Raw genomic sequence first — 12,552 nt, 5'->3', positions numbered from 1 at the left:
AGCCATTTGCCACTGTTACTGTATGTAAGTTTTATTTGTTTTTTATATTTTGGAAATGTACATCCAGGTTTTTTTTTCCTTTAATTTTTTCCGGGGGGCCCAAGAGAGTGGGCTCCTAAGCTATAGCTTGTTTAGCTTATATGTACATCCGGTGCTGACTGAGGCAGAACTGACTGCAGCCTGTAGAAATCAACTGAGAAATTCAAAATTTTAATGTTGCTCACAGTGAACGAACAGGCAGGTAGCAATAAAGAACAAGCTTGTCAACATTTGAAGCCAAAGCTTCTGCATGCAACTGACACCTGGATTTGGGTTTGGAAGGGTTCTGACGGGGCAATAATAGGGTGATTGGTCCCTCCCTGTATATATGAATAGCATCTTAGGAGGAGTGGAGTGGTCCTGGATGGAAAATATTGTGAGCCATTCTCTCAGCACCATTGCTTCCCTTTACAATAAGCGGCTATATATATTTGGCATACGGATTCACATGCAACGGCATTAAAACACACGAAATAAGCCGTGAGCTGGGGAAAGCACAGTCTCCCGTCCCTCCTGCCGCTTTCTTTCGTTTTTGGGCGGACATCCCGCTGCAGCAGCTCAGTCCCCAATACGCCGGCGAAGACACCTGATATTCTCCACGCCGCCTCCACTCCGCCCTAGGACACATTAAAAGCAGCTGCCGATGAAAATGCGGAAATACTGGTACGCGGAACCTGAGATGTGTCCCTCTGACTTCTTTTATCTGTCGGCCAACACGGATGCTCTTCGTTGTTGTTTTTTACTCCCGGAAGTTCAAGAAGCGGGTCGCTCTTTCATTTTTTCTAGTTCTAACTAATAGAGCGCGTCGGTCGCATAGCGATGACGTGTCGGGTGTTGCCCGCTGGCCGGCATTGTGACGTGGCAGAAGGCGGAAGCGATGTTGCGGCAGGTGGGGATGTGGGGAACGGTGGGTGGGTGCCACTGTTTCCTTGCGAGCGGGGCGGGTCAGAGCGAGCCCTTTAGCTTGGGGGAGGGGGCGCGAGTTGGGGGAGGGCCCGGGGGAGGGGCCAGAAAGCTGGGGGGGCCGCGGGGGAAAGTGGGTCGCAGATGGGGTTGCTGTATGGGGCTGCAGGACACGGGGGGCTGCTTTGCTTACAGAGGAGGAAAGGGCGGGCAGCGGGATGAGCCAGGCCATCACCCCCCCCCAACTCCTTTCCTCTATGCACAAAACTAAGGACTTGTTTGTTTGAAAAAAATGTTGCTTCGCACTTTGTTTTCTTTTCTCCCTTTTCGTTTCTTTTGCATTTGCTTTATATGCATCGCATTTCTTTAGGGTTTCCCAAACCCTAGACGTTAGGCATAATTAGAGGGGAACTCTCTGTGTCAAAATGAAGAGTAGTGAGGGCTGTGATAAACTCTCTCTCTCCCCCATTTAATTATATACATTCACATCATCATTATTCCACTTTACTGCTCTGGCTCTTCAGAGCCTATTGACTTCCTTCCCTCCCGCCTCATGGCTTTCAACCTTTTTATCACTGCATTTTGTACATTTTCCAATTCTAATTGCACTCATTACAAAATGACTCAAAATTTAAATAAATATAGAAAGGTAGAAAATTCCTCATTACAAGTCTTCAGACAACCCTGCTAGTGATGTTAATTGCTTACAATAATCTTTAAAATATGGTATAAATTTACTCCAGTCCTTTTGGAATACTTGATCATGCATGGACTTGGCCGTAATAAACTAATATGATTCCAAGTTATGGAGGGTGTGTGTGCTATTGGGTTGTTGTTTTTATTTTTATTATATATTTTGTGGTTGTATATTCTGATTTTGTTCTGTGAACCGCCCTGAGACCTTCGAGTATAGGGCAGTATATCAATTCAATCAACAAACAAATAAATAAGTTGCCACCACAACACACTTTGACTGCTTTATTCCTTGTGCACACATAGGAGTCAGTTTCATTTACCTTCGTGCTACTTACTTTTGAGCAAACATATTTTTATTTGTATATTTATATTATTTATTTATTCATACCCCACCTTTTCCCCTGACGGAGAAAACACATTGTGGCAAATATTCTTTCTAATACATTTAATTGTCTTAGCGTTCTCCCAAATGATTGGGTTCTTGCTGTGCAAAATGCCTGTTTATAATAATACCCCTGAAAATGAAACTTTGTGAAAGACCACTTTGAATGGCCCTTTAAGATGATAAAATATTAAAATATTATTTGACTTCAGGCATTTGCAGAAATTTACAAAATGCTGAAGGTTTAAAAAATGCATTTAAAAAACCACATATTTTGGGTCTGAAACAAGTAGCCAGAAAAAAAATAGATAACTGACAACTACATTATCTAAGGAAAAGGATGTTTATGCAATTGAAGTCATTACTGTTCCCAGAAATAATTTGTCATGTTCTATAATGTCGCAAGAAAACAGAGATCAGATAAAGTGTTCAGAATGTATTGTCTGATGGTATAAACTGCCCTCCTGTGGTCAGTGTGTCTGACTGTTAGCCAGAAGGTTGGTGGTTCAAGCCTACCCAGGGATGGCTGTGGCAGGATTCCTGCATTGCAGGGGGTTAGACTAGATGACCCTCCCAACTCTACAATTTATGATTCTATGTAATCTCACCACTGATGCTGTCTTTTCTAACCCTTGCCCATGTTCTTGTCCAGGACAGTAGTGATGACACAGAAGATGTGTCACTCTTTGATGCTGATGATGAAACCTCCAGGAGGCCGAAGAAAGCAAAGATCAAGTAAGTAATTGCTAGAATGGTCTTGGGCTGCCGTCTCTTTGGTAAAAGACCTGCTATTTCTTGTGTCTGTCTGTTGTGGGAGTGAGCTTGGGGGAAATAAAAGCTCTGGCACTGGCTTTCTTGTATGCTTTCATTATTGAATAGCTTTCTTGTAGAATTTCTGTCTTGAATCGTATGATATATACATTTAAATTTTACATGCTTTATATTCTAGTTCTGTATGGGTCAAAATAAGTTACATCAGATATATATATATATATATAGAGGGAGAGAGAGAGAGAGAGAGAGAGAATGTGTGTGTCTGTGTCTAGTAAGAAGTATTTTTGATATATTTTGGTAAGGAATCAACCATAGAGAAATCCAGTCAAGGTGGGCAAGGGCTTCCATTCTAATGGCTCTGGAAAACCTCCTTCCCATATACCTTGAGGAAATGGCACTGTGGTGCTATTCTGGAAATAGACCAGGATTATATGATACTAGTGTATTTCAGCCCGTTCAATAACGGGCTCTAGAACATCCTGGGGTTCGGAGAAGCGCTTCCGCAGCGCTTCTCCGAACCCTGGGACCTGTCATTGCTGTCGGCAGCAAGGGGACAGGAACGGAGGAGGAGAAAGCGCTGCTTTCTCCTCCTCCGTTCCTCTCCCGCAGCCGCCGACAGGAAGCAGACCTCCCAGGGTTCGGAGAAGCGCTTGCGCAGCGCTTCTCTGAACCCTGGGACCTGTCCTTGCTGTCGGCGGCAGGGGGACAGGAACGAAGGAGGAGAAAGCGCTGCTTTCTCCTCCTCCGTTCCTCTCCCGCAGCCGCCGACAGGAAGCAGACATCCCAGGGTTCAGAGAAGCGCTTGCGCAGCGCTTCTCTGAACCCTGGGACCCGTCCTTGCTGTCGACGGCAGGGGGAGAGGAACAGAGGAGGAGAAAGCGCTGCTTTCTCCACCTTCCTTCCTCTCCCGCAGCCGCCGACAGGAAGCAGACATCCCAGAGTTCGGAGAAGCGCTTGCACAGCGTTTCTCTGAACCCTGGGACCTGTCCTTACTGTCGGCGGCAGGGGGACAGGAACGAAGGAGGAGAAAGCGCTCCTCCTTCCTTCCTCTCCCGCAGCCGCCGACAGGAAGCAGACATCCCAGAGTTCGGAGAAGCGCTTGCACAGCGCTTCTCTGAACCCTGGGACCTGTCCTTGCTGTCGGCGGCAGGGGGACAGGAACGAAGGAGGAGAAAGCGCTGCTTTCTCCTCCTCCGTTCCTCTCCCGCAGCCGCCGACAGGAAGCCAGGCCATCCTGGGACCCGTCCTTGCTGTCGGTGGCAGGGGGACGGGAACGGAGGAGCGCTTTCTCCTCCTTCCTTCTTCTCCCCCAGCCGCCGACAGGAAGGACGCGTGCACTCTCCCCCCCCTGCCTCCTCCAACCGCCGCTCCTCTCACGGGCCAGGGAGGGTTGTGAGGAGGTCTTCGCCAGCCTCCACCCTCGCTTCCCTGACGTGCCCTTCAGTGAGGCGGTGTCCGGCGGGAGCGGCGGTTGGAGGAGGCAGAGGGGGGGGGGAGAGTGCGCGCGCGCAGTCTCTGCTGTCCAATCCCTGTATCCCTGGGGCACATGCGCAGTACCCCAGGGACACACGGGACAGCTTGGACGCAGGGACAACTTGGACTTTATTATATAGGATGGAGGAGATCTTGTGACCCAACCTTTGTTTATCCTGGGGACCATGTAAATTGGATCACAGCAGGAGTTTGATTGCCTTAACTGCCATGTAGGTACTAAGGCCTGTGGATGCATATGGAATCACAGTTGGGGGTCTCTTGCCACCCGTAGGGAATTGTGGCTGCAGCACTGGATAGGAAGCTCTCTTGTAGTAAGTCAGACCATTGGTCCATTCAGCTCACTATTGTCTACATTGGCTCTGCGGGATTTCATACAGGGGTCTCTTTCATCACTACCTGGAGATGCTGATGATGAAACCTGGGACCTTCTGCTCTGCTACTGAGATATGGCCCTTCCCTTCATGGAACAGCCCACCAATGTTGCATGCCATCCACTTTTAAGTTTCATTGCAGATATTGTTCTGCATCACCTTGATAATTTATATTCATTGGTGGTATATAAGATTATTTGCAAATAAATGAAACCTTAGTGATCAAAGACTTTTGGAGGCTAAAAATAAAATGCAAAATGCTACGGTGGATAGCTTTCCAGACAACTCAGCGTTTTCTTGCCACTGCATTGTTGCCGCTACAGTTTATTTATACTATCTGGCACAAAGGGTGTGTTTATGTTCTTATCCAGGTGCAATAAACCTGGTTTGGAGCATTTACAGATGCTGGCATGCTAAAGTGACTTTGACCACTACCCTGAAATTCCCTAGTTCAAAGTGAGCAAAGAAAAATTGATCCAAACAGAGTTAATGGATTTGACATATGCATAGCGTTGAATGCACAATATATCATTAAGCACAGAACTGCTCCAGGCCAGTCTTCTGGAGTCTGAAAGTGTTTGACAAAGCTCTGGATAGGTTCCATCTGAATGATTCACCTGTGCATGTAGCTTATTATTTTAGAAGGAAATAGACGTATGCTTCTGAACTGCAATGTTTACCTGCCCCTGTGTTCTTAGCAAACTTTGCAAGGAAGTGCTGTTAGAGAGGTCTGTCTCACAAGCTAAAGACTGACACTTTCTGTCTGCCCACACTGATTATGCTATGTTGATTAATTGGTTGGTTTTTATAATTACTTCTGTCTTTATGAAGTGCCATAACATGGAATTACGATTGAAACTGTAACCCTTGCTAGGCATTTTAATCTGTGTGAACAGATAAATGAATTACTAAATTATGGTCTACCTGCACCTTTTACAGACATCCGATAGCCTCCTTCTTTCACTTGTTTTTCCGGGTCAGTGCAATAATCGTCTACTTACTCTGTGAATTGTTGAGCAGCAGCTATATTGCCTGTATGGTGACGATCATCCTACTTCTGTCATGTGACTTTTGGGCAGTGAAGGTAAATACTGTTGAGAGTTTGTTGGTGCTATAACATGGCTGTTCTCAAAGGAAAATGGGCAGATTGGCCTGGCACCCAAGTTCTAAGGTTTTGAGTTAGAATTCTCTTTTCTAAATCCCTTAACTTCAGTAGTAAAAGTAAGCAAGTGTTTCTGCTTGTACTCTCATACCTCTAGGTATGTGCAGAGTACATTTAACCTCTGAAGGAACAAGCTTCCTTTTGAAAGCATTGGGGGGGGGAATTGATTAAACCCAGGATATCCCTAGTCCTAGTGTGACACACTCACTACTACACCACACTGGCTACCAATATGAATTGAGATCCAGCCATTTCTAGGGATGATTGTAACTGGCTGGTCTCATGCAGAAAGGCATCTAGACCCCTCTTGAGCAGAACTCAGCATCTGTGATGAAGTTGTGCCACCCATGTAAAGCCATTTGGTGGGGAGGAATACAAAAAAAAATGCCCCCTTTTCAGACTGCAGTCCCCTCTAGGGCATGAGATGTCTGTGGTTTCCCACGGTGCTGCAAATCCCAGGCACATTCAGAAGCATCCAAGGCCATCAGGCAGGCTGCTATGTAATGGGAGGAATCAATTCATTCCTGCCTTCACTTATCCCATGGAGTAATCTCATATTTCTCTCTCTAGAATGTCACAGGGAGGTTGATGGTAGGCCTCCGCTGGTGGAACCAGGTTGATGATGACGGCAAAAGCCACTGGGTGTTTGAAGCCAGGAAGGTAAACATCTCCCGGTCCTTGAGGGAAGTCTGCAGTTGGTGGTATATGGTGTTGTTTTCCAGGGCTGTAGACATCTTTCATTCAATATTCCATTTGGGGGACATAAGACAGATTGAACTGGAGCAACAGTTAGTGTGGGTGTGAAATCTGGCTTTCCCTATCCTCTGCTTTAGAGACAGTGTTGCAAAGACACGTCATTAATTTCACAGCGAAAGAACACAGATTAAATTACTGAACTTGGAATAGAGTATTTACAGTTAGGCATATAAAGACCAAACTATATTTATACACGCTATATAAACAACGAGGTTAACTGTTTTATACTAACCAGATTTCATTAAGTGGTTTCAGAGGCTGGATAGCAGAATACCCTGGTTACTATTAAAACGTTGACATGTAACTTTTAATTATTGAAATGTAACTTTAATTATTGAAATGTAATTATTGTGAAGTCTTACAATGGAAATCCATATGGAAAAGGAGAAGCCTTGTGGCAGGAAGCATACATCCTAGAGCTTGGTCTTGATCCAGTAATCTTATGTGGGATTCAGGCCCTATTACATCTGTACAGGCCTTTAAAATGATAGGAATAATGAACAGTCTCAAGATAAAATAACCTTCACCTCCACTATGCCTACTCTGAGATACTATTTCCAGTTGTGGCATGCTTTCCTTCCCCATAATTTATTGAAGAATTCATTGATTTTAGTTGGCTAGTAGTGGAACACCTCTCATCATTATTCAACTAAAACTCATTTTCAGTATATGCAGCACTGCTCAAAAACTACTTAGGTTTGATCCTTTATTTTGCTGTATGCAATTAAAATATCACGTTCTGTTACTTTAAAAATACCCCAGCTGCTCTTCATTGGGATGCTTTAGTTCAGTTTCCTGAATGATCTTTTTATCAGGCTATTGTACGTCCAAGGTCAGTGCTCCCAATTTTTAGAAGCTTTAAAAAGAGGTTATTGTGTTATGGCATTGTGCCGTGCCTGGAAATGTTGGGGTGATGGTTTGTGGCTTAAGGTGGTGGAAATCCTTGGTATTCTGATTAGGTGGCTCTTTTTCTTCTTCTAAAATAACAGGCTGAAATATATTTTTCTCAGTAGGAAATATGGTTGTAAAAATGCAGTTAAGTGTTCTTACTGCATGACTTGCCAGTGCAATTTCTAGGTCCTGCTGGTTCAGAGGCAGAGCAATACACTTGGTAAGCCACATTTAAAAACAAAAGCTTCTGTACTTCTCTTCAAATTTTAGGCATCTGCTCAGACGAAGAAAACAGCATCAGAAGCAGAGTCCAGAATCTTCTGGCTAGGGCTTATCAGCTGCCCTTTGCTCTGGGTGATTTTTGCCTTCAGTGCCCTGTTTTCTTTCAAAGTTAAGTGGCTGGTGAGTGGCCTGCTTGGCAAATATCAGACTGCACTTGTTCCTTTGAGTGTAACGAGACCTGAATTCTGTTACATTTCTTTGTCATCTCTCTCCACAGGCGATAGTGATAATGGGTGTGACATTGCAAGGGGCCAATCTGTATGGCTATATCCGGTGCAAAGTAGGCAGCAGGAAGAACCTGACCAGTGTGGCGACCTCTTATCTAGGCAGGCAGCTCCTGCGGCAGGTACTTGGCATTTGGTTTGCATGACCGTTTTTCCTGCTTCCCAGAGTGTGTTTTGGTGCTTATCAAATGACTTTGCATTCCTTGAATTCATTGTGGCCCAGATATTGGCAGACTTTTTGAATTCAGTCTAAATCACAGTATGATCTGGCTCTTCCACAACTGGAAAGAGAATTTGTTCTGGGCTTCAAAGGTACATTACTTCACAATTTTTCCTCTGCCTTACCCTTCTGAGAAAGTAAAGTGCAGGATCTTTAATGTGCCCTGTTCTGCAGTTTGCTAGGCACCTGGAACCATGTTGGAGAAAGTAGAATTGTTTCCTCAATGCCTGTGGCTTAATGACCACCTTGAGAAAGACAACAAGCCTTTCTGTACATCTCCCAGTGCTCATCCTTGGCTTTTCCCATACCTCCTTTCCTATTCCGTGAGGCAGGAGGGCACATCCTTTTGGGGCCCCAGGACCTTGTGAGTTTGGGGCCACATTGCCTTCTCCACACTCATTCACCCTCTCGGGGATGAGTAGTTTTAAACCCCTCCTACCAGCATGTCAACATCGCATTGAGCCACCCAGCTGATTGGCTCTGGGAAGAGTATGCTCATCAGATCAAGTCACGGTGCAGAGCACAGTAACCTTTCTCATATTAGAATATCCTCCCTGCTTCTTAACCTTAGACTTTCAGATGTGTAGCTGTATATAAAAGAAAGTATGGCATAGTTCATAAGAGTGCTCAGCTACGAAGCTCCCTGAGTAAACTTGGGGCCACTTCTCCACTCTCGGCCTAACCTACCTCTCACATGGTTGTTGTGAAGATAAAGTGGGATAAGCCCCATGTAGTTCCTTGGAGCCCCCTGAATTCCTTAGAGGAAAAGTCCAAATATAACAAAATCAATCCAGCCATCTGTAATTTGGGTCATTCCCTTCTGTTTCTTCCTCCTCATTCCTCTTATTCCTGATGTTGCCTGGCCTATTGATAAATGCTAATACATCATTGTTTCTCTGAAAAGGTGTGTGGCTTCCATCTTTTCGGATCTTTCTATAGGGCATTATTTCTCAAAGCCTTGACCATGCAAAGTTTGTAACAGTTTTTAATTGGTCCGGAAAATAATAGGCTGCTTCAGGGTTTTCAACATAAGGCCCATCCACACTTATATCATTTTAAAAATAGGTTTCCATGTCTCATAGAGTGAAAATGATGCACAGCTAATTATCCATAAGTGAGGTTCAGAATTCTGAGATCCAGGGTTTCTCAATGAGAAGTTACACATTAAGCAATACTAGATGATTAACAATTAGTTCAGCATGTCTTCTGATAACAGAGGGTCTGAGCAGGATACCTCAATCATTTAATTCTTGTTTTGGAAATCTATCCTGGCCAGTCGCCCTCTGCTGCTCTTTAGCCTTTTCTCCTGCTGCTATTTAAAAAGATATTAAAGGGAATACTTTTTCAAAGTTGGGACCAGTTCAGCTTCTTGGTGATCTTTCTCTCCCAATCAGTCCCCTGTCTTTTAAAGTCCTGATCTAATGCTGCTTTCTTTTCTTTTATAGACTGTGCCCAAAGAGGAGCAAGCAGTATCTTGAAGATCAGGAGATCAGGAAGAGTCCCCAGTTTTGTTTTCAATTCCTTCTGGAGAATGAGAAATATTTCCTTGACCCCCTGTACAGAAGATTTATAATCTCTGTGTGGATTTTTCGTAATTAAATGCATCTTCTAGAAATGCAAGTTACCTCTCATATTCCTTACAGCTTATATTTTGCAGAGTCCTTCTTGACACTCGATTCTGGGCTCTCTAGGTGCAATAGCTCCACTTATAAATAAGTAACATATATTGATGGCAGAGAATTCATGGTAAGTACCATTGTATATTGCCATCGGCATTTTTGTGAAATTTAGGGCAGTCCCAAAAGCTGAGAAGCCCTTTGAGCAGGGATTTGAGTAATCTCTCATCCCCCAGGAACTACAAAATCTGACCTCTAATATGGAATCTGAGATATTATCTACATAATTACAATATTGTAGGTTTCTTGTTTTCTTTTAAAACGAGGAAGTATTTTAGCCCATAAATGCGGAGGGGACAACTTGAAAAACAGGTTGATAAGTTCTGGGAATTGGGAGAATCGTGGTAGAGTACCAGTTGTGAAAGTTGAACAAAAGCACTTTGATGTCTCAACTTTCAAAACTGATTTCAGCTCAAAAGGTTTCTTTTGTGTAGGACCTGAGACTTTTTAGTTTGGATTTTAGAGCACCTGGCTAGTACAGATTGGTCTCTTTCCCCTCCCTCTTCTTTATAAAATGTTTTATTTCCTTTCTTGGGAGGACCAAATTCTCACGGTGCAACTATAAAAGTAGGCTGCTAGGATTGCATCGGAGCAACCATTTTGGGTTTTTGGGTTTTTTCCTAAATAGCCAGCAGAGGTAAAAAGAAAGAGGAATGTATTTGCATCCTAATAAAGTTATGTGGAGTATTTAATGCATCTGGCCATCCTTTCCTTGATAATAAGTTAATACAGGTAAAACATACTGTAGTTAATCAGTAGAAAAGTAGAGATTCATGCTGATGTGGTTATGACAGACCTTTGCTATAGAGTTTTATCTCTGTTCTTGCTACAGGAGATAAATAACTAATGTGGTAGCCCATATTTTCGTATAGAATATCTGCAAGCCTGACTTCAGAACCCTTCCTCCTTTTACAGATACATAATAGCTGTGTTCCAGTGTGGTCTCTCAAGCTTGCATGCTTCCTCTAGCGCACCCATAGGGAGATCAGAAGCTTTTGCTTCTGTTTTCACCAACCCCAGTTCAGTGTTATGCCTGAACCTTGACAAGAGTGTGGTTTGTGTTAGCTATGGTTTACAGAAACATGTCCATTTCAAACGGTGTGTTAAGAAATTGGCTTGTTTCAGTAAACAAACCATGGTATGAGCACCCACAGTTTGGATGAGTATACTCTGATTAATTGGAAAGAGAACCCAAGGCTTCCCATCTCTTCTTAATGGGTGAGGGCTCATTCACATAAAGCTTATACCATAGTTTAGCACTCTGTTCAAACACAGCCAATGCCAGTTAAAGGTCCAGTGCACATATTGCCCCAATGTGTCCATGCTACATACGTTGTGGGTCAGGAAAGAATCTGGGGCTTGCATGCACGTGTTCACATACATGCACACTTCAGTGCACATAAAATGTATTGTATGAACTGGAGCTTGTTTTCATGCAGTCATATGTATTCTGCATCCATGTACAGTAATCTTCCCATCTATGTATGGGCCGTTATTGTGTGCATGCACAACATTCTACAGGTATAGAATGCAAGCCTGAGATGACTTCTCCTGCATCACTTGCAGAGCATCTAAATGCAGTATGAGAATGAACCCTAAGATACTGGAACACCAAACCATTACATTTTAATAAAGGGTAATTTAACTGGTGCAATTTGAGAAGGAGGGGGGATTTAAACTTGGGGACTCGTTCATACACTCTCAACCTGTGATGGCCAGAGGAATTTGAAAAAACTACCTTGAGCCAGTCAACTGCTTGTTAAAGTCACAACCTCATTTCATCCAGGATTAGGATTGTGGTCCCTTGCATCAAATGGCCCTCTTTAAAAACTGCATTTTCCCACACTCCCTTTGGAGTCATGTGAACAGGCTCCTGGATTGACCATATTATGTAGCTGGCTGGCTGGGCTACTTTCAGACTCAGTGCTAAATCTTACGAGCATTACTAACGCTGGCTGGATGCAGTTTTCTAATCAAAATGCTACACTTTTAGTATGACTGATTTGCATAAATCTCAAGGTGTTTAAATGGAAGTTGCAGCTGTATTATTCAATTACTGTTAAGAAAATGTAGTGAGCTGTGACTGGCAAAGAAGCTCTGTTACAAAGAGGAGAATACAACGTTGTCTGATAGTGGCTAAAAAAAAGAATCCATTTATTGGGCAGCATTGTATTCAATGGAGTGCTGAATGTGGATAGTTAAATGTTTGTGTTTGGATATCTGGGTAATGTAAAGCTGTGGGTTATTGTTTCTTTGAGGGATACTAAAGCATTGTATTTAAAAATTCTTGTGCACGCTTGTGAAGCCTTTTGAATTAATGTGTTTTTCAAAAGAAATATATTTTTTTAAAAGTTCTGTACCTTTGAACTGGTTTGATTAGTGTCCTGGATTTCTTTGCCTACAGTGATGTGTAATGTCTGTCTGGCCGATTAACAAGCTTACATTTTTAACTTGGCTTCCTAAAGCCCTCCTTCCTTTGTATGTTGTGCTTGCCGTTTGCGTGCCTGCTAGTAGCCATTTTTCGCAGACCCACATTTGATGTCTGATGCGGAGAATGATCACCTTGCTCTGTGGGCCAGTGATGGGCATAGCCCAGAGGCAAAAGTGGCCAGAACAACCAATGAGACTCTTACCTTTGTACATGCAAAGTGTGAGGTTGTGCACATACACATGTAAACATAC

The 12,552-nt window shown here is 43.5% G+C and overlaps 1 protein-coding gene across 1 annotated transcript; it reads left to right on the top strand.

Moving 5' to 3' along the window:
* Window positions 1–889: 889 nt before the first annotated feature.
* TVP23C (trans-golgi network vesicle protein 23 homolog C) lies at window positions 890–12,225 on the top strand. Its single transcript, XM_035104668.3, has 7 exons — window positions 890–928; window positions 2,673–2,755; window positions 5,599–5,743; window positions 6,392–6,481; window positions 7,739–7,870; window positions 7,968–8,096; window positions 9,640–12,225. Exons 1-7 carry the CDS (start codon window positions 917–919, stop codon window positions 9,670–9,672), a joined length of 624 nt encoding a protein of 207 aa, XP_034960559.1. The 5' UTR covers window positions 890–916; the 3' UTR covers window positions 9,673–12,225.
* The last annotated feature ends 327 nt before the right edge of the window (window positions 12,226–12,552 follow it).

Source organism: Zootoca vivipara, chromosome 2 (genome assembly GCF_965207765.1).
Source record: "Zootoca vivipara chromosome 2, rZooViv2.hap1.1, whole genome shotgun sequence".
Classification (NCBI taxonomy): Eukaryota; Metazoa; Chordata; class Lepidosauria; order Squamata; family Lacertidae; genus Zootoca; species Zootoca vivipara.
Note: the sequence above shows the minus strand (reverse complement) of the source record. Positions and strands in the feature narration are given on the sequence as shown.

Coding starts and splice junctions, on each gene's coding strand:
- TVP23C (XM_035104668.3), top strand. Junction 2,756..5,598: donor CCGAAGAAAGCAAAGATCAA/GTAAGTAATTGC, acceptor CACCTTTTACAG/ACATCCGATAGCCTCCTTCT. Junction 6,482..7,738: donor GGGTGTTTGAAGCCAGGAAG/GTAAACATCTCC, acceptor TTCAAATTTTAG/GCATCTGCTCAGACGAAGAA.